At 39.1% G+C, this 22278-nt stretch overlaps 2 protein-coding genes across 8 annotated transcripts in view; one reads left to right on the top strand and one right to left on the bottom strand.

Moving 5' to 3' along the window:
- LOC135092249 (Bardet-Biedl syndrome 4 protein-like) overlaps positions 1-22278 on the bottom strand; it is a 32650-nt gene that overhangs the window by 1115 nt on the left and 9257 nt on the right. The window contains exons 1-14 of one of the 7 annotated variants that reach the window (XM_063990625.1): positions 14547-14683; positions 12062-12098; positions 8966-9205; positions 8266-8386; positions 7039-7181; positions 6255-6367; positions 5705-5799; positions 5212-5374; positions 4600-4753; positions 3802-3924; positions 3379-3550; positions 3141-3268; positions 2525-2608; positions 1964-2083 (exon numbers count right to left, since the gene is read on the bottom strand). In XM_063990625.1, the coding sequence (XP_063846695.1) occupies positions 1964-2083; positions 2525-2608; positions 3141-3268; positions 3379-3550; positions 3802-3924; positions 4600-4753; positions 5212-5374; positions 5705-5799; positions 6255-6367; positions 7039-7181; positions 8266-8386; positions 8966-9034 (1485 nt within the window). In that variant the 5' untranslated portion in view covers positions 9035-9205; positions 12062-12098; positions 14547-14683. Of the gene's footprint in view, positions 1-1963; positions 2084-2524; positions 2609-3140; positions 3269-3378; positions 3551-3801; positions 3925-4599; positions 4754-5211; positions 5375-5704; positions 5800-6254; positions 6368-7038; positions 7182-8265; positions 8387-8965; positions 9206-12061; positions 12099-13154; positions 13322-14546; positions 14684-22278 lie in introns of those variants that run through there. The other 6 variants (XM_063990636.1, XM_063990645.1, XM_063990667.1 and 3 more) reach the window with 6 other exon arrangements.
- LOC135092277 (uncharacterized) overlaps positions 14866-22278 on the top strand; it is an 18286-nt gene continuing 10873 nt past the window's right edge. Inside the window, exon 1 of the mRNA XM_063990725.1 lies at positions 14866-15069. Within this exon, the coding sequence (XP_063846795.1) occupies positions 14866-15069 (204 nt within the window). The remainder of the gene's footprint in view (positions 15070-22278) is intronic.

The raw sequence follows: 22278 nt of genomic DNA, 5'->3' as shown, positions 1-22278 counted from the left end.
TCAAGTGTGTAATGATCTTTTGGATAATAGAAGTATATTAAATACTTTGTGTTGAAACTAACTCTAAAATGCAATATTTACTAAGTAAGACAAAGATGGCAAGAGTGTGGCTCATAAGATACACACCATCAAGATCTATAAATGTTTGCAGCAGACTACATCTAGGCTCACACTTGGCTTCTATGGTACCAGGAAAATTACAGAACTGATTACACTTGACTCCATTTTGGGGAGCAGAGCAGAGGAAAGGAGAGAAGCTGTTCAAGGCCCACTGTTTTCAGTGTTTAGAGGTGTTCTCAGCACCAGGCAAGGCATCATACTAATATTCCATGCTTTAAATGCCTCAAAGTCAGGTGATATTTTTCATTCAACAGATAATAAGCACAGTATTGCATGCAACATGGGGAAAATGAGTGTAATAATTACAATTGTAAAATCTGGAACTAAAGTTTGACATGGGCAGGACACAGAGGCAGGTGTCAGGCTGGAAGTGGGCTTAACTGGACATTTGTAGACAAAGGGACAAACAACACAGAACATTTTTTCATTAAATATCTCAAAAGTAAGGCAATATTTCACTCAAATATCAAAGCAGTACATTTGTAATAATAAAGTTTAGGCCTCGATATCCACTCCTTTGTTTTCAAGTGGGTGAGGCGTGGGTGAGGCAGCAGTGGTCAGTAGTGAATTATGGCTGGTAGCTTGCACACCTTCATCTCTTCTATCTCCATGTGTAACAACACTAGTGGCAACCTTTTAATGTATGAGTAGAGAAACACAATAGCCACACACACACTAGACAAGATGAAGAGAGGCTGTGCACATTATCAGTTATTAAGAACCAACAACTGTCTGTTGCTAGGAACTTAACATATGTGATGTTCCAAGTGACTGAGACAGCAACTGTGTGTTAACAGCTGGCAATGTGCACATCCTCTCCATCAACTCATCTAGTGTGGTTGTAGCTTTCTACTTAAAGGTTGCTACAAGTGCAATTACAGGAGATCTTTACTTGATGAAATTGAATAACAATGAGGCTGGACAAGGAGACAGAAGAGAGGAGGGTGTGCATGCCACCAGCCATAATTAACTAATGCCCATTATTGCCTCACTCCCTCAAAAGCTTAATAGGAGTCCTAAATTTTATATAATTGCACTCGAAAAATATCACAAGTATATTTGCTAAGCTATCTTGAGTGAAAAAATAGTCTTACGTTGATACTTTATTTAATAAGGAAAATTGTTTGTCCTTATGTTACCATCCCCTGCCCAGCCAGGAGTTCACTGTCCATTTCCTTTTCTGCCTCTATCTGGGTCTCAGTCTCTTGCCTACAAACACAGTTTTTAGTTAATTTGAATTAATTTCATGTAATTCCACTAAGGTTTTCTGATGTTACATGCATCTTCCTGTGGTATCTGCTGAGTGAAATATTATCCAATTTGTGATATCTAAAGCATGGAGCCTCAGCATAGTGCACCTCTAAACATTCAAAAGGAGGTAGTGGGTCTTAAGCATGAGGAGAAACTGAATGGCAAGTTCCCAATGTGAAATATTAATGACAATCAATTGTAAGATGAGTACAATTCCTATTACAGCAAAAAAAATTATGCTTGGTTTACTATTTATGATTTTCTGTTGTTTTTATGAACCAGAAATAAATATTTATAGTAAATTTAATATAAACTGCCTTATAGTCCAGCATCAAACATCAAAGAAAATTCTGTATCCATTATGTCTTGCATTCATCATTTATAGCATTGCCAGTGAGTGAAATGCCCTGCCTGATATGATCCCTATCCTGAGATACATCCCAGTCAGTATGAGTAAGCAGGAGGGTGATGAAGGGATTGGGGGGATTGGTTTAAGATCTAAACAAGTGGTTCACAGCAGGCAATTCATGCATTGGAAACAATAAGTGATAAAATGTGGAAGTGGAGGAAACTGTACATGTGACTGGCTGACCTGTACTGGTTCCTGGTTGGCTTCATCATCAGCGCGTAGTCTTGTATGACTTGACTTTTTGTGGAAGGCAGATCCATCTACACCAAGAAGCATTGCCAGTTTTGCTCCATTTTCAATGACCTGTGGTATAAACTTGGAATTAGTAAAAGTACATGATAACACCTCTTATTTGTGCTGAAGGTGTTCAAATTACTTTTTAACTAAGGACCTGAGTAGTGTAATCAAACCTAAAATGTAAGTTTGCAGCAAATCAGCAAAAAATGAGATCCAAAAAATTTGAAAAATGAAAGGTTGTGGTTTACGATTCTGGTTCCTGCATTCCATTTAAGAATTTGCTTTATAATAAGGATTTTTAAGTAACTTGGTTTATATTGTTCATGGTTCCAATTCTACTGAAGTAAGGCTAGGCCACTGCTATCTCACTCTCTACATTTATTCCATTTCTAGCCATGAGTGGTGTCTGAGACTCAGCCCCTTCCCTAGGAAGAGAAAATGGTGGTTCCAGTTGCTGACAGACACCAGCCTGGTGATCATACCACAAAGGTGTAATTTCAATCTTACCTCAGCATCTAGATCTGCTCCAGTTGATTGTCTAAATTTCACCATTCTCACTTCAAATTCATTAATCATTCTCAAAGCTCCTTCCTGTAAAAAATTACTTGCATTATTTTTCCCAATATTAGATTAGGCCAGTTAGCTGAGAGCATTTTGTAAATTTCACTCACACTGGTGGTACTACTGAGTAATAGATAAATCCCTATTGTTATCTGTTGTAATCTGGAATGGCTTTTGATCTTTTAAAAACCAATGCTTCCTTTCTCACAAGAGCTGACTCATCTTGCTCCTTTCCTGATTAAAATGTTTACTTATGGCCTTGTCACATGAGAAGTGGGCAAGTGTGTGATTTAGTACAAGAGTGGAGAATGCATGGGAAATGATCATGTAGACATGCAAAACTGAAGCACCATCTCATTCGAGTTGGTTCATCAATGGTACAAAACTCCAAATGAGCCATGCTTGGGCATCACACTTGCTCAATGACTATGTGAGAAAACCCCTAGATACTCCTCTGTTCTGCTATTTGAGCTCATGTTTATCCTGTTCCTAGTAGAATCATGAATAAACATGAGCAAAAACTGAATATGAAAAAACTTCTCAAAAGTGCTTTCAGTCTCACCTTGTCATCATGGTTTTTAAGAAAGATGGCATAATTCAGGCAGACACTTGGATCCCGAGCCTCCAGACTCACGGCTTGCTCGTATGCCTGGCGTGCATTTTCCTCATCATCCAAGTAAGTAAGGGCAACTGTTGAGAGAAACAATACTTATTAATTAACACACATCAATAAAAGTTTGATGACTGGAATGAAAAGTTGTTTTTAATACTGACTGACTAAATAACATGAATATACACACTTGCAAGGAGCATGAAGATGTGGCCTTTGGTGGGCCGCAGGTTGACAGCGGCTGAGAGGAAATGGAAGGCTGATGTGTACTGTTGCATGGTAAGATGAACCAGACCAAGGTTGTACAATATTTTCCAGTCAAATGGTGCTAGATAATTGGCTCTCTTCAAGCAGCTAATTGCCTGGAAGAAAATGCAAATGAGAAAGAGAAAGAAAATAAACATTTGCTCAGAGAGAGAATAGACATTTGCTCAAGTCCACAAACAGTAGTTGATAAAGCTCCTCTCACACCTCTTCCATCCTTCTCACTACAAGCACATATGAACTCTCAAACACTCACAGTTTTCAAACCAGTCTGATTTTCACTGCATCACTTAACCACTTAACATTCTGCTGGGCTCACTGATAAAGCCATAAAATATGACATACTTACAGCTACATATTTCTTCTTGCCAAAAAAGCACATGGCAATGTTGTTCCAGAGTGGGGGAGACTCTGGGATTGACTGTGCTGCCACTCTGTACTTGGTAAGAGCGACATCAAAATCTTGGTGGCTCTGTCAAAGAAAAATTCAGTTGCTATTAATTTATTCATGGCTTGGATAGATGAAGAATGTGAAGTGTATCAGATGCAAAAGGGGATGTCTGTTGAGCAAGGAAAAGTAACAAAGTATGTAAAGATGGATGGAGAGAAGTTACGAATACACAAATGTTGAAAAGATTTGCTGCATCTGGTCCAGTCAATTGATCATGTCAAAAGCAAGCAGGGGGGATAAAAATACTGAGATGGAAGAAGGATATCCAAATTCTATTGTTAGACTGTTGTGAAAATAGCCAGATATGCAGCACAACTGATTCTTCTGAAGTTTGGTTGGTGATAATTGGTGAGGATCAGTCCTTTCCTCCACAGAGAGTTAAGATGGTTTCTGAGGGAATGCCTGAAGGTGTGAATGTGATACTGAGAGTTTGCATGTGACCACCTTGTCTCAACTTGCCTTATTTATGATAGACATCAGCCTAGAAAGTTGACATAAAAAACAAATTGTAGTTAATTTTATGTAGGTAATGCAAGAATTTACTTTCATCCCAGATTTACTATACTAGTTAAATAATAAGAGAACTCATTGCTATATACCTATATCCCATGTCTTAAATATTCCCATTCTTTTCAGGGAGGGTATGAATGCAAGTCAATAAATTGCAAGTAACAGCCACAAGTGAACCCCACATACTTGCATCATGGATCCAGCAGCAAGGATGGCTCTGGTGTTGGTAGGATCAAAGGTGAGGGTGGTGCCTAAGTGTTCAAAAGCTTGCTGATACTTTCCAATTTGCATGAACAGCAGTCCCAGTGTAGTGTGCAACTCGGCATTTTCTGGGAAATACCTGAAAATATACAAATACATACATATGTACATATACCAAGGCTGTCTTCCCCAAAAAGGAGAGTAGCCAAGACAAGGCTCACAGCTTTGACATTCACACTCATTCAAACCACTCTCTTGGCTTTTCAGCCCTCAACAGAGAAGAGAAAGTACTCCTGCTCTCAGATGCATGGAGAAATACCAATGGCATGTATATTAAAAACTGGCAGACTGTCTGAGAACATAACATTTTTTCTATGACAAGAACTGGTGAGGGAATCCAGAATCCAGCAATTTGAGGTTAAGAAAAATTCATCAATACAAAAAGACAACCTTATAGCTTCCTGATATAGTACTACAATAATGACCAAACTTTCTTAATGCAATTTGCTTTTATCAATTCAGATCTGTATAGTAATGAAGAAAAGCATAATTTATTTTCTAACAAGACTAATGTGATGAATCTCTCATTAAACTTACTCAATGGCTGCTCGGTAAGTGTTGATGGCAGAAGGGATGTCATTCTCTAGCAGGTAAATCTTGGCGAGTGAGGCAAAGGTCTGATGGTGCTTGTTCTGCTCCAAGGCATAAAGCAGCTGCTCCCTGGCCCCTTCGTGGTCCTTCAGGTGCATGTAACAAACACCTGAAGGAAGATGATGACTTTAAGAGAGTTTGTTATTTCCACTGCATTTAGTATTCTAGCTGCTAGTCTAGATAAATGTTTTTTTTTACATCTTTTCCTTCTAAATGGTGATTTTATATGCTAGGTATTAATTTCCTCTCTACAGCAGTGCATTTGTTTCTAAAAAATATTATACAAATACCAATTTTAGAATGACAACAAAATAAATATATATAAACATCTCTACAACTACATAATCCCTTTCTTATCATCAAATTGTGTACTGGAAAGTCAGATCTGGTCTTAAGATGATGCCTCTAGTTATAACTACTTCCCACTTCACCCTCTCACCCAAGTTGTGGTGCAGTTCCCAGTCAGGCTTGTCCAGCTTCATCTCTGCCTGCAGGTACGCCTCCACTGCAAGCCGGTGCTTCCCCAAGAGGAATCTGTTTATCAAGCACATGAAGATTAGAGAAATAAAAATTCTCTCTCTTCTTCAATACATATATAAAGATAATTCCAAATTAAAGCTACAGCAAAGAAATGCAGCCCCTGTTCTGACACTTTGTCAAAGGAATGATATTATTATCACTTTTATTCACTTCATGAGAACAAATTAAGCCTCTGCTCTATTATGTGTAACTTTTGACATGGCAATACTTTTGGCATGGGATCTGATATGAGGAGGGTCTAGACGAGGGAAAAGTAAACTGAAGATTTTTACAACAAAATATCACACAAGATAATTTACAATGAAACTTAAAACTGCTGGTGTGAAAAAAGGCAAATTATTGGCTTCTTATCATGACTATACATACAACAATAATGTGTAAACTAGGTCCATTTTTACAAGTATCAATCTATTAGCTTAACAGTGGAATAATAGAATTGCACCACTAACAATGCTCTGGCCATCTGCTTGATGTTCTCCACACTGCTGGGGTTGAGGATGTTACACAGCTGGAACAACTCAAATGACTCTTGAATCTTCCCTTCTTGCCTCAGTATCAGACCCTGCAAAAGAAGAAAATAAGTACTTTATGGCCATCTCTTATATAACAAACCCTATATAAGAAGAAAATAAATACTTTATGGGCATCTCATTCACTCTTAAATCTTCCTTTCTTGCCTCAGTATCAGACACTATAAAAGAAGAAAATAAATTGCTTCTGAGTATCTCATTCACTATGAAACCTTCCCTTCCTGTTTTAGTATTACACCTTAAAAAGAGTAAAAAATCTATCAATAAGAGAATACAAATTTTCGTCTTAGTAGTTAAAGAAAGAATATGATCATTGTTCAATACTTATCATAATTCCTCAACTTTGTCTTTCCTTTGTAAAGTTTGCTATTACTCTCAGTTCTATACTCTTACCTACTTACTTATTTAGCTCTAATTACAACATTAACTTAAAAGTCCTCCATGCTTGAGAATTACAACACAAATAAACATTAACAACAATACTCAAGAATCAATGATATGGATTGCAAGCTTTTTATAGCACACAAGACCAACCTGGACATAACTGGCATACCTGCACATTCCACACATTTCTTACAGCTGCTCCTGAATCAATTTTTCTTCCAACCTGGATAAATTCTTCCAACCCCAGTAAATTTTTCAACCTGAATAAATTTTCTTCCAACTGCTCCCAAATCAATTTTAACAAGTACACACAACCAACCTGGACATAATTGGCATATTCACACATGCCACGTGTTTCTTCCAGCTGCTCCCGAATCAGTTGTTTGCACACATCAAATTCCTTCCTGACGTAATGGAGATGGATCAGCCAGTTCCGTCGTTCAACTGTCTGGAGCTCGGGTGCTGTAATGATTTTCCTCTTTTAACTCTTCTACCACAAAATGGAACAATTCACAACACCAAAAACAATGAATAGAACCTTTAAGAGGGTCTACAAGAAAGAAAAGGGGATGAAGAGAATATATTATCCAATGTCTAGTGAGTATTATGCTCAGAGGTGGGTGTGGAAAAATAATAATTGCTTTAGAGTAGTTTGTGATTAAGAAAATATGTTAAATAACAGTGAAAATGTAAAAAACTTATATAGATATGCAAGTTGGTAAAACACTGTATAGATGACAAATAATAAAATGACAGGAGATTAGCCCATACCTTCTAATCTTTAAAATTTCTGAGTGACTTGGCAAGTTATTCTCTTCCTATAAAATACATATAGCCCAAAGACTGGCATAAATGGGCAAGTAAAGCAAAAAAATAAATAGATAAATAAAATAAATAAATAAATAAATAGCGAAGGTACTGCAGAGAGGGACACTTAATAACAGTCAGTATCACATTACCTTTAATGATTATCTCCTTGTACTTGTAGGAATTTCTATTGCTTTATATTATTACAGTTATTTTCTCCTTCAGACTTTATGGTCTTACTGAATATCTATTGGATTTAGGGAGAGAGAGAGAGAGAGAGAGAGAGAGAGAGAGAGAGAGAGAGAGAGAGAGAGAGAGAGAGAGAGAGAGAGAGAGAGAGAGAGAGAGAGAGAGAGAGAGAGAGAGAGAGAGAGAGAGAGAGAGAGAGAGAGCAAAACTACAAAAAGCCAGCAGGCCTGTAGAAGTCTCTTTATAAAACATACCCTAGTATATCCACCCATTATTCCCATCTATATTCTATAAACCTGTCAATTTCAAAGCTCCCTAAGGTTCTGAATAATCTTTCTGAAACACATGTCTATACCTACCCATCATTCCTATCCATAAATTTACATCTACTTCAAAGCTTCCTATAGACTCTGCCTCTACCCAGACTCTTTACAGAACATGTGTCTATGGCTATCCATTACTCTCATCCAAAAATCTATTTGTATTTTCAAGCTCCCTACAGACTGCCTCTCCCAGTAACTGGACAAAAAGTTCAAGACATTTACAGCACCTTTCCTGGGTCGAGTCTTGGTCTTGATGGCCGAGCCGGGGGGCAGAGTGGTGGTCATCCCGTTCACGTGGGACTCAGGGGTCTCAGCCACTGGATTCATGGGGGAACTTGGTGCTTCAGCCTGGAAAATACATATATACTGGATAATCATGGTGTCATCCAAGCACATGTATTATTTTTAGCACAATTAGGTTACCATGAATACAAAACACACAGCCTTATGCAACTCTAAACAGATACACTTATAAATTGATACACAGGAATAATTTTACATGGTACACTACCTACTCTTGTATTGAAGTTGTAGTGCATCTATTCTAGTTTAAAATTCTTTTCCTGCAAACAGCTACATACTTTATATCACAAAGAAACAATTGCAAGATGTTTCCTCCTTGCATACAGCTTTTTTGTTATGTAAGAGGGGTACTGGTCTAGGAAAAAAGGGTCCACTGAGATGCCAATCCCTAAATAAAATTAGAGGATAAGTGTCTTAAAGTCTCCCTCTTCAAGTCATAGGAAGGAAGAAATAAAGAAACAGGCAAGGAGTTCCAGAGTAGTTCTTAAAATAAGTTCATGTCTTCTCCCCTCAATGAATGTAAAAAAAATCTTAGTCTGAACTGTTCATTCTACTCAGTGTGAACAATGTGACAATGTGAAGGTGGTGATAGTGATGGTAGTGAGCAGATGTCTACATAATTACCTTGTTGTTTGGATCAAGACGCTCAGGCAGAAGAATCACTATTGGACTCCCCAAATCATTATTACTCATTTCCACAACTGAAGTGTCCCCAGAGGTTCAAATGGGTGCACCACCACTCCCTCACTAACACACTTCACTTTCTAATAAGGTTGCACTGTGAATTATGACTTGCTTGAGGAGGTTTGCACAAGCATTATCCTTCTCATTTTGTAAGTTGCAAATTCATCATGATTAGAGACACTGAAACATAAATGTATTGCAAGGTCTGAAAAAACAGGAATAATGCAATTTATAGCACCTAACTCTAAGCTATGAAGTCACTATTCTACCAACTAAGCAGGCATGTGAATCCAGCCTACTGGCAGCCCTGACTGGGAATCAGGAATCATTATAGACATGTCAGGCTGCCAGACAACCATGCTAACACCACTGGTAAGGTTTATTGCAAGAACACCCAGTTAAGTATTAGGTGACAGTAACAAGATGAGTCCTCCTATGGTGCTGTGTATGACTTTAATAATAGACCTAATATAATGGCAACTAACATATCTAAAGCTGCACAAATGTAACAGTTAAAGAGAAAAACAAATGACTATGTGGCAACTAGGTATTGACCAGTGCTCAGGTGCAGTGGCTCTCACCTGCCACTCCTCAATAATTCATTTGCATACATAAAAAATCATCTCACTTTATCACAGCAGTAACAAGTTCTAAGAGTATGAAGCTAATACACACTTCAGACATGAGGCACAAACTCGTGCACAAAGTCTACAAGCACGGAAGTGTGTGAGGGAGCCAAGAGTACTGCTTTAGAAAGTGTACTGTAAAATCAATCACCACATTCCTCAGAGGGTAGAACTCAACAACAACCCAGAGTAGAATGTAAAACTAACCTTACATATTACTGGTATTTCTTTTATCCTATACATCATTAAATCACAAGAAGCCACTTATAGATCATCATTAATTCTATAATTGGCAAATACAAAGAGGGAGGAGAGTACAAGTGTGGATGGAAATTAAAGATTTCAACAGAAAGTTGTAATGATGGCAGGAGTAAACGAATTAAACTAATGAAAAAAGGTTGCAAAATAATGGTCTCTGATACATTTGTGATTTAAGAAGCAGTTGATGACAGCATGTGTGTATGATCTTTGGCTATTCAGAGGTCAAAGAAAATGTCAAGCTTCTGAAGGGATTCAAACACAGGACTTACGACTGACCAAGGACATGTGCTGACCTCTGATTTAGTGGTCAGCACAGAGCACTGGTGAATATAAGGCCCTGTTTCAAGTCCTTCAAAAACAGGCTATTTATATTCCCCCATTGCAGTCTCACTGCACATGACTTTTTACTTTTCTCACTTCTGTTCCGTCTACCTCTCCAATGCAAGAGTAAATCAGTATTCAAAATCTTTTATCCCTTTCACTAGTAAACTCTGGAACTCCCTACCAGCTTCTGTATTTCTCCCTTTCCTACAACCTGAATTCTTTCAAGAGGGAGGTCTCAAGATACTTCCCTAATTTTGGATAAACCTTTCAGATCTTCTTTAGAGACTGGCACCTCAGTGAGCCCCTTCTTTCATGGAAATAAATAAATAAATAAATAAATAAATAAATAAATAAATAAATAAATAAATACATAAAAACTGTGAGAGCATTCACAACCTTGGTAGCCACTGACCAGCAGTGATTCTCGTGAAATCTCCAGAGACACAAGGTTTTCATGCACACAGTTAAGTGTTATGTCTTTTGTATTATCGAAGATGTGGGGGAGTTTTTTTATATTTTTTTATGTAGGCGGGACACTGGTCAAGGGCAACAAAAATCCAGTTAAAAGAAAAAAAAAAAAAAAGCCCACTGAGATCCCAGTCCCAGAAAAGGATCCAAAGCAGTAATCAAAAACTGATGGATAAGTGTCTTGATACCTCCCTCTTGAAGGAATTCAAGTCACAGGAAGGTGGAAATACAGAAGCAGGCAGGAAGTTCCAGAGTTTACCAGAGAAAGGGATGAATGATTGAGAATACTGGTTAACTCTTGCATTACAGAGGTGGACAGAATAGGGGTGAGAGGAGGAAGAAAGTCTTGTGCAGCGAGGCTGCAGGAGGAGGGGAGGCATGTAGTTAGCAAGATCAGAAGAGCAGTAAGCATGAAAATAGCGGCAGAAGACAGCTAGAGATGCAACACTGCGGCGATGAGAGAGAGGCTGAAGACAGTCAGTTAGAGGAGAGGAGTTGATGAGACAAAAAGCTTTTGATTCCACCCTGTCTAGAAGAGTGATATGAGTGGAACCCCCCCAGACATGTGACATACTCCATACATGGACAGATAAGGCCCTTGTACAGAGTTAGCAGCTGGGAGGGGTGAGAAAAACTGGTGGAGAGGTCTCAGAACGCCTAACTTCATAGAAGCTGTTTTAGCTAGAGATGAGATGTGAAGTTTCCAGTTCAGATGCTATCTTTGATGCTCTACTTGTTGTCCTTCTCCTCTCTCTCTGAACACATTAAAGCTGAACTGGCTTCCCTTCATCCTTCAGCTCAGCAGTTACAATATCTGATGTCCTATGGAATTACTGTCAATGAGTTATTATCTTAAATTGCTCACTGGGGTTAATGAAGTCAGTACTGCACTCTCTGACAGGTGCAACATTGGCTACTTTCTTGACTACCTTGGCTACAATATGACAATAAAACATATGGAAATGTTGCTTTCAAAACATTCTCACAATCTTTGATCTCTTACTTCCCTAACTTTGTTTCACATAAACAGAACAAAATCATGAGAGGCTGCAAAATGCCAATCAGCCTACATAAGGAAGCTCTTGCACCAAGCCATCATCTTTAATATTTATCTTTCAGTCTGTCACCTTGCTTTCTCCTACTGGAGTATTCCTGGCAGAAGAGCCTCCACTTTTTATCCAGACATTCCCATCTTGGTTATGCAAGTACTCCACCTCTCAGAACAACTCTTTCAGACATGCACTCATTTATCCTATCCTTCTGCCTTCCAAGTGGCTTTCCCTTCCTAAAAGCACTTTCAACTTCAGTCATACACTTTCTGAACAAACTCTACACTGAAGCATTTAAAATTACTTACCATTGGAACACTGTCTTTCTTAAATGATACAAGAGAACTGAAAGAAAAGAAATAATGAATTATCAGACAAAATTTCACATTAAAATAATGAAGAGATGTGCAGTGTTCACATTGCTGTGAAGTTCAATCAAGCTGGTCACAAAACTTGCTCAATGCAAAGAAAATTACAATAGTAATCCTTATAAAAAAAAAAAAAAATAAAAAAAAAAAAAAAAAAAAAAAATATATATATATATATATATATATATATATATATATATATATATATATATATATATATATATATATATATATATATATATATATATATATATATATATATATATATATATAATAACTTTCAAAAAACTTTTGGTAATCTTCAGTTTTTATTCCCTATTTCCTCAAGATCTGTTAAATGACAATAAAAATGCAGAAAATCTAACACAAACAACACTTTTTGGAGTAAGAAGTGATGGTAATCTTCATTTCACTTCTACAATAATGTGTGAATACTATGAACTCCAGTCTGCTATCGCCTGATCAGCAACCCAACCTAACCTATCATACAACCCCACTTTCCCACCAGATATCCAAGCTTGTGAAATGGGAATCATATCAAGAAAAATAGAAGTACTATGTGAAACCTGCATATTTACCTAAATTTGCCTAATGAGCACTAACAAAATATGTATTGGTTTTGGTACATCTTATGATCTTTGACACTGAAATACTGGAGAGAGAGAGAGAGAGAGAGAGAGAGAGAGCGAGAGAGAGAGAGAGAGAGAGAGAGAGAGAGAGAGAGAGAGAGAGAGAGAGAGAGAGAGAGAGAGAGAGAGAGAGAGAGAGAGAGAGAGAGAGATTAACAAAGCATATTAAGAAAGTAGGAAGGAGTGAATATTTAAAGACTCTGATGAATAGAGAGAGAGATTAACAAAGCATATTAAGAAAGTAGGAAGGAGTGAATATTTAAAGACTCTGATGAATATGTAATGTCAGAGATAAGAGAATAACATACATGAAGATGAGAGCAAAACAACATGACAAGCAAAAGCAGCAAGGTAATGTCAGTGAAGCAATGTTATATAGTAAACAGTTAGCTGACAGTACCCACCTGTTTCTATATTGATTATAGCTGTATGAACACTGTATTTACAACACTCCACTCATGTTTTCAATTATAAGTTATCATGCTTACTAATATATCTGAATTATATCAATATATTGCAGGAATCACCGGATCTATCTGGCTTTCACAGGTGTTTGCATCACGTTGCCATGACGACATGCCTCTCTTCCCTACTGCATACCTTCTCCATTCTCTTGCCATCCACCGCTCACTTGAAAACTGCTCTTCCTACTTTCTAACAATATGGGGAAAATGTAACAGTGCTACATATCTTATTACATATTTGATTATTACTGAACAGAATAGGTAAAATAATTGGTAGGTGTATTACTGCAATCTTGTCTGTATACTTCTGACCTAATGGTTTAAGTAGGAGACCTCATTGGATGTTTCCAGAGTAATACAAACAAGAAAATTAGCTACATTACACAAATCAGTACTATGTAAGTTGCCAGTACACAGTTCAAGAGTTATGAAACAAGCTATAGCAAAAAGGCTGGAAAAAAATTCCACACAAAAGCAAATCATCCTTATATATTTCACAATGAAGGACATTTCTTAGCTAAATTCAGGATCCCCTAATAATCTCTTAACCTATTATAGTACTTCTTTTCCCTTATGAACCCTACACACAACTTTTACTAAGAAATATATATATATATATATATATATATATATATATATATATATATATATATATATATATATATATATATATATATATATATATATATATATATATATATATATATATATAATAAACAAAAAAATAAATAAACTGTGCCACAAAAATAAAAAGATGGTGTATATATATATATATATATATATATATATATATATATATATATATATATATATATATATATATATATATATATATATATATATTATATATATATATATATATATATATATATAGGTACGTGTGTATACTAGTGGGAAAAAAAATGATGTCAGTCCTTATGTCACAATACCACCCTTGCCTATGTTCAAACTATCACGTAAGGTACACAAGGAAGTGGTGGATAAACTAACTTGTTTCACGTAAGGTACACAAGGAAGTGGTGGATAAACTAACTTGTTGCAAGGTATCTAAATGTTTCCCGCCGTGTCTGCTTTCTTGCTGGTGTTCATGTCACACAATACAGACTGGACTGTGCTTGCCTGCTGCTGTTCACTGGGTTCATAGATCGCATTAGGTACAAAGTAATGACGTGGAGGAAAAGATTTCGCTGGTGCTGGATATTTAAAAGCTCTGACACGGCTGCCTCCTTCCTGATGTTAAGCGAGGGTAAAGGTTGGACTGTTCCTGCCTGCTGCTAATTGTGTTCATAAATCACATTAAGTACTGAATAATGACATGGAGGATAAGATTACCTGCTGCAGGGTATTTAAAAGGTCCGCCGTGGCTGGCTGCTGCCATCTGTAGAGGTGCCAGCAAGCCCCCGTCGCTGCTGGCCAGCCTCGCCGCTCACGTCGTCTGTTTACAGTCGTCAGCAGTGGACGGGAGCGAGTGCCACAGTGACTCTCCACTGAAAACACACGTGAAAATGTGACCAGAGCACGGCGTAGACCAGTGCCCTTAGTGTCAGAGCCAAGCAGAACGTATACTTAACTCACAAATAACCCAGTGCGGCCAGAATAATGGAAAACAATAGGTCAATATATCGAAAATAAGACAGACGGGGATGCGGGCATGAAGATGGGGATGCCAAGTGGGGACCCGAGTGGCAGCGAGAAGAGGGAGGGGAAAGGTGAGGGTGAAGACACAGATAACTCCAAGAATAGCAGCTCCTCTATGATGCTGGGACTGCTTGATGAGTTCACCAAGATTTATTCCGACCGTCTACAGCGGGTCGAGGACACAGCCATGAAGAAAGAAGGCAAGGAGTATCTGGAGGTAATGATATGCCGTGTGTTGTGAAGATGATATCATTTCGAGAGAGAGAGAGAGAGAGAGAGAGAGAGGAGAGAGAGAGAGAGAGAGAGAGAGAGAGAGAGAGAGAGAGAGAGACGAGGCAAAGTATATAAACAAATATTTAAGGAAAGAAATACATAAATTAAAAATGGGTCAAATAACTAAATTAAAAAAAAGAAAAGGAAAAGGATGTAGCCTAAATTTATGAATACCTCCGTGAAACCTGCAATGCATTCACTGAATTCGTTAACAAGCACATCGGAGAAGCAGTAACGGAATAAACAGATCTCTGGGGAGTCACGAAATGTGCTGAGTTGGGCTTCAATTAAACCTGTCAAATCTGGAAAAGGCTGAGCCAGGCTGTGATAAACCACCCGTCACGGAGAGAGAGAGAGAGAGAGAGAGAGAGAGAGAGAGAGAGAGAGAGAGAGAGAGAGAGAGAGAGAGAGAGAGAGAGACATTTAAAAAACACATAATCTGGGTTAGTCTCATAACAACAATAATGTTTATAATTTTTCATGACGGAACACGCATGAAAGTCCCAATAACCTCCACTAGAGCCTCTTAAAGGAGTTGAAAGACTTAGTTAAAGGACGCCCAGAAATGTTTGAGAATACGGTTCCTCTAAGACGGGAACACATGAACGGGAACTTGAGTTTGCTAAGCCTCTCTTGTGTGGGTCAGGTTCCTCGCCTCTCCTCATATTCATGATACCAAAGCCAGTTTGAGGTGGCTGATGTAATGTGAGATTATTATTATTATTATTATTATTATTATTATTATTATTATTATTATTATTAATTACTACTACTACTACTACTACTACTACTACTATTACTACTATCTAAAGTAGTTAATCTAATCTAACCAGCCTAACTTAATCTAACCTATACAGAACTGTCATGTTTTATTTCGCTTCATTTAAATAAACAACAACAACAACAACAACAACAACAACAACACCTCCACTACCAACACCACCACCACCATACCCAACAAGAGCACTCACACCACCACCACCACCACCACAAACAACAACAACAGCAACAACAGGCACTTCAGATAATTTGGCATAATGACAAGTTTCGCGTCATACACTAAGCAGTTCCTTCTTACGTGGCGCAGCAGCATCATCACTCAGTATGCTTACAAGTATGTCACTCTTAAATGCTTTCTACACTTAATCATACAGCACATTGAACGATTTTACTTAAGAAACGAACTGCATAATCTCACACGGAACAACAAATTAATATAATGTCACTTAGATTCATATACATTCTATTTATTGCTCTTGGTGTGTGTGTGTGTGTGTGTGTGTGTGTGTGTGTGTGTGTGTGTGTGTGTGTGTGTGTGTGTGTGTGTGTGTGTGTGTGTGTGGGCGTTATGTTTACGTTAGGATTTTTACACAGTGGCACAGGTTCGCCAATAAATTCCCAATGGGTGACCTGTTTAATTCTCGTGAACGCTGGCAAGACATCAAGGGTGGTGGTTTAGGCGCTGACGTCACTCGTCCGGGCGGGGAGGGGGGCGGGGGAAGTGTGGCGGTGGTGGTGGTGGCGGCGGCTGTGGGACCTCTTGGGGACCTCACATTGCTTCGCTCTCTTCTCCCTCAACCCTGTCCTACCGACTGTGGACCATAATACAACTTCCGTATCGTATTACTAAACATTTCTTCGTCTGGTTGTAGTGGAAATTCAGCGGGACATCTTGTACCCTCACACTATCGCTCTCCCTCCTCTTCCTCAACCTTGCTCCAGCTACCGTCCGTGGACTATAACGCAACTTTCTGACATCACGGGCTAAACATTTCGTTGTCTGGTTGTAGTGAAAATTCAGTGATTGGATCTCAGGGACCTCATACTGCCTCGCTCTGCACTCTCCCTCTCCTCTTCTCCCCTCCCTCAACCCTGCCCCAGATATCGTCCATCCATATGCCATAACGCAACTTCCTGAGATCACGTATTAAACTGCTAAACATTTCGTCGTTTGATCTCTCATTTAACAGGCTGTGGTGGGAGTTTATGAGGTTTTCAAGAGCGTTTTCATGATTCCAGCGATAGTCTGATAAGGATTCTGCATCATCACTAAGGAAAACGTGCATAGGAGGAGGAGGCAGTAGACACCTGCCGAAACGATAATTACTCCCAGTGAGGTCTAAAGCACTGTTCAGGGGGTGCTGTGAACTTATCATTAAACCCAGCTGTGACCTCACTGAACGTTTCCCTTTGTGTCTCACAACACAAGGGGGTAGTCACAGCCTGCCCTCTAAAGACAACTCTCTTCCTCCACACAAAACTACAAGCACCTAATAACACACACACCCTTCACTCAAAAAAATTTAAAATCATGGCGACTCCTACACCAGCCTCGGAGTCCCCATCTGGGGAGGGGACCATAAATGTCCCCAGGTCAGACTGCCTTTCCGTCGACGACCGTAAGTGTCTTGACACCCCCTCAACTTTTTCTTCATTAACTTCTGCAACATTCGCGGTCTAAGATCTAATTTTCAATCTGTAGAACACCACCTCTCCTCTTCTAAACCTCATCTTCTTTTCCTCACTGAAACTCAGGTGTCTGAGGCAACTGACAGTAGCCCCTTTTCTGTTCCCTCCTACTTTCTCTATCCTCATTTTCGATCCAAAGCTGGATGCTGCGTTTATGTGCGCAATGACTTAACCTGCTCTCGTGCCCACGCTCTTGAATCTTCCGAGTTTTCCACCATCTGGCTTCGACTACAGAGTCATTCTCATACTAAATTTATCTGTGCTGTATACCTCTCTCCTAACTCCTCTGACTATAAGAAATTCTTTGACTACTTAACTTCCAAAGTGGAGCACATTCTGACCCTCTTCCCTTTTGCAGAGATCTCCATTCTTGGAGACTTCAATGTTCACCACCAGCTTTGGCTTTCCTCTCCCTTCACTGACCATCCTGGTGAACTAGCCTACAACTTTGCTATCCTCCATGACCTAGAGCAATTGGTGCAACACCCTACTCGTATTCCTGACCGTCTTGGAGATACGCCCAACATTCTTGACCTTTTCCTGACCTCTAATCCTTCTGCTTATGCTGTCACCCTTTCTTCTCCGTTGGGCTCCTCCGATCACAATCTCATATCTTTATCTTGTCCTATCACTCCAATCCCTCCTCAGGATCCCCCTAAGCGAAGGTGCCTCTGGCGTTTTGCCTCTGCTAGTTGGGGGGACCTGAGGCGGTATTTTGCTGATTTTCCTTGGAATGACTACTGCTTCCGTGTCAGAGACCCGTCTTTGTGTGCTGAGCGCATAACAGAGGTGATAGTGTCTGGCATGGAGGCGTACATTCCTCACTCTTTTTCTCGTCCTAAACCTTCTAAACCTTGGTTTAACACAGCTTGTTCTCGTGCTTATACATGATAGAGAGGTGGCCCACAAAAGGTACTTAAGCCTTCCTTCACCAGAATCTCATGCACTTTATATTTCTGCCCGGAACCATGCCAAGTCTGTTCTCCAACTAGCCAAAAACTCCTTCATTAACAGAAAATGTCAAAACCTTTCAAGATCTAACTCCCCTCGTGATTTCTGGCATCTAGCCAAAAATATCTCCAATAACTTTGCTTCTTCTTCTTTCCCTCCTCTACTTCAACCAGATGGCACCACTGCTATCACATCTATTTCTAAAGCTGAACTCTTTGCTCAAACCTTTGCTAAAAACTCTACCTTGGACGATTCTGGGCTTGTTCCTCCCTCTCCTCCACCCTCTGACTACTTCATGCCTCGTATTAAAATTCTTCGTAATGATGTTTTCCATGCCCTCGCTGGCCTAAACCCTCAGAAGGCTTATGGACCTGATGGGGTCCCTCCTATTGTTCTCCGAAACTGTGCCTCCGTGCTTGCACCTTGCCTAGTCAAACTCTTTCAGCTCTGTCTGTCAACATCTACCTTTCCTTCTTGCTGGAAGTTTGCCTACATTCAACCTGTTCCTAAAAAGGGTGACCGCTCTAATCCCTCAAACTACCGTCCTATTGCTTTAATTTCCTGCTTATCTAAAGTTTTTGAATCTATCCTCAACAGGAAGATTCTTAAACATCTATCACTTCACAACCTTCTATCTGATCGCCAGTATGGGTTCCGTCAAGGACGCTCTACTGGTGATCTTCTGGCTTTCCTTACTGAGTCTTGGTCATCCTCTTTTAGAGACTTTGGTGAAACTTTTGCTGTTGCCTTGGACATATCAAAAGCCTTTGATAGAGTCTGGCACAAAGCTTTGATTTCCAAACTACCCTCCTACGGTTTCTATCCTTCTCTCTGTAACTTCATCTCAAGTTTCCTTTCTGACCGTTCTATTGCTGCTGTGGTAGACGGTCACTGTTCTTCTCCTAAATCTATTAACTGTGGTGTTCCTCAGGGTTCTGTCCTGTCACCCACTCTCTTCTTATTATTCATTAATGATCTTCTAAACCAAACTTCTTGTCCTATCCACTCCTATGCTGATGATACCACCCTGCACTTTTCCACGTCTTTTCATAGACGTCCAACCCTTCAGGAGGTAAACATATCACGCAGGGAAGCCACAGAACGCCTGACTTCTGATCTTTCTAAAATTTCTGATTGGGGCAGAGCAAACTTGGTATTGTTCAATGCCTCAAAAACTCAATTCCTCCATCTATCAACTCGACACAATCTTCCAGACAACTATCCCCTCTTCTTCAATGACACTCAACTGTCCCCCTCTTCTACACTGAACATCCTCGGTCTGTCCTTTACTTATAATCTGAACTGGAAACTTCACATCTCATCTCTAGCTAAAACGGCTTCTATGAAGTTAGGTGTTCTGAGACGTCTCCGCCAGTTTTTCTCACCCCCCAGCTGCTAACTCTGTACAAGGGCCTTATCCGTCCATGTATGGAGTATGCTTCACATGTCTGGGGGGGTTCCACTCATACTGCTGTTCTAGACAGGGTGGAATCAAAAAGCTTTTCGTCTCATCAACTCCTCTCCTCTAACTGACTGTCTTCAGCCTCTCTCTCACCGCCGCAATGTTGCATCTCTTGCTGTCTTCTACCGCTATTTTCATGCTAACTGCTCTTCTGATCTTGCTAACTGCATGCCTCCCCTCCTTCCGCGGCCTCGCTGCACAAGACTTTCTTCTTTCTCTCACTCCTATTCTGTCCACCTCTCTAACGCAAGAGTTAACCAGTATTCTCAATCATTCATCCCTTTCTCTGGTAAACTCTGGAACTCCTTGCCTGCTTCTGTATTTCCACCTTCCTATGACTTGAATTCCTTCAAGAGGGAGGTTTCAAGACACTTATCCACCAATTTTTGACCACTGCTTTGACCCTTTTAGGGACTGGCATTTCAGTGGGCATTTTTTTTATTAGATTTTTGTTGCCCTTGGCCAGTATCCTTCCTACATAAAAAAAAAAATAAAAAATAAATAAATAAATAAAAACCCGATTAATCATCTCCGTGGTCTTTAAAAATAGTCTTGATGAGGGAACAAAACTTCTAGTACGAGCTTATAAGTTACTATATTATCTTTACTATTAGACGTGAAGATGTTGATAACTAATAACAGAAACATCGTTATACGAGAATCACGCAGCATCAGCATAAGGTTAGTTCACTACATTGATCTTTAGATACTACACAGGCAAAGTTAATGCACAGAAAGGGGTGACTGATAGGCTCACCCATTCAGTATTTAAGATAGTTTCCACACATCAAATCACCTCCTACTTAATTATAGAGTAAACAAGATAAGCGTTAGATGAGCGACTGAATGATTTAATAAACACTTTGAAAACAAGAAATATGCTTAACTTAAAAAAAAGAAAATAAATAAGTAAAAAAAAAAAAAGAAAAAATAATTCCTCTCCCTCTTAAACTTCTCTCCCTCTCAGCATCTTTTCCTTTCTACGTAGGGCGTACTCAGAAACGCTCCGCTCTCGCACAACGACTATTTTCAAAGGCAATAGAGATGATTAGTCGAGTTCGCTAGAGTTTCTCCTATTTACAATGTAGGCTGGATTGATGACGTCACCATACTCCATACTCCATACGATCATAACTAGTATTAAACGCTTAAATTTCTAAGAACGACTATTTTTAAAAGGTCACAAAGATAATTAATGTGATTATCATGAGTGCTTTCCCCAATGTTGATGTAGTGTGTCAACTCAAACTATCTCGAAAAATCCCACCAGCCTGCACTAAATGTTAAATGTTGTCGAGATAAGGCGTGGAAATGTTTCAAATTACGTAAAGTTTCATGTTTGTCACATACGCAATAGATAAACACACACACACACACACACACACACACACACACACACACACACACACACACACACATAATATATATATATATATATATATATATATATATATATATATATATATATATATATATATATATATATATATATATATATATATATATATATATACTTTATTTATATATAAATTAAACAACTTAACCGACTACCAAATCAAAGTTGTTATCAGGCCGAGGAGATAAGGAGTACGTACTGAAAACATAGGTAAGTACTTGTAAGCAAGTTGACGTGTCCCTGTCCCCATCTTCCTTCTTAGTTACCTCCCCTTAAACTGCCAACAGCGTCTTGAGATGAAGATTCACAACAGAATAGCTAAATATACACGACCTCCTTATTTGCTGCACCACCGTGACGGAGAAAAAGAGAGAGAGGAAGGAGGAGAGGCAGGAAGAGGGATAGAGACAACTGAGGAATAATAGTTAATTGAGTGAGATATATGCATAAGAAATGTTACAACCGGATATAAACAGAGAGAGAGAGAGAGAGAGAGAGAGAGAGAGAGAGAGAGAGAGAGAGAGAGAGAGAGAGAGGGCTGGGGATGGAGGATGGGGGGCAAGGCACAGCTGTGGCGACAAGCAGGCTTCCTCCCTCCATTCAGCAGCGCACGGGGGTTGGCAGCCTGTCTTCATATAAATAACTTGCACACTGCAATGGATAAACCTACTATTATTTGAGCTGATTTATGTTGTTATGAGAGAGAGAGAGAGAGAGAGAGAGAGAGAGAGAGAGAGAGAGAGAGAGAGAGAGAGAGAGAGAGAGAGAGAGAGAGAGAGAGAGAGAGAGACTGGTGCCAACATTTCTTGGGAATAAGGGAGGTATCATCCTCGTTTCCCCGAAGAGACTCTGATCTTCCTGCTTCCCTTTATATA

This window comes from Scylla paramamosain, chromosome 3 (genome assembly GCF_035594125.1).
Source record: "Scylla paramamosain isolate STU-SP2022 chromosome 3, ASM3559412v1, whole genome shotgun sequence".
Taxonomy (NCBI): Eukaryota; Metazoa; Arthropoda; class Malacostraca; order Decapoda; family Portunidae; genus Scylla; species Scylla paramamosain.
The sequence above is the reverse complement of the archived record's forward strand: the minus strand, read 5'-3'. Positions and strand labels throughout refer to the sequence as shown.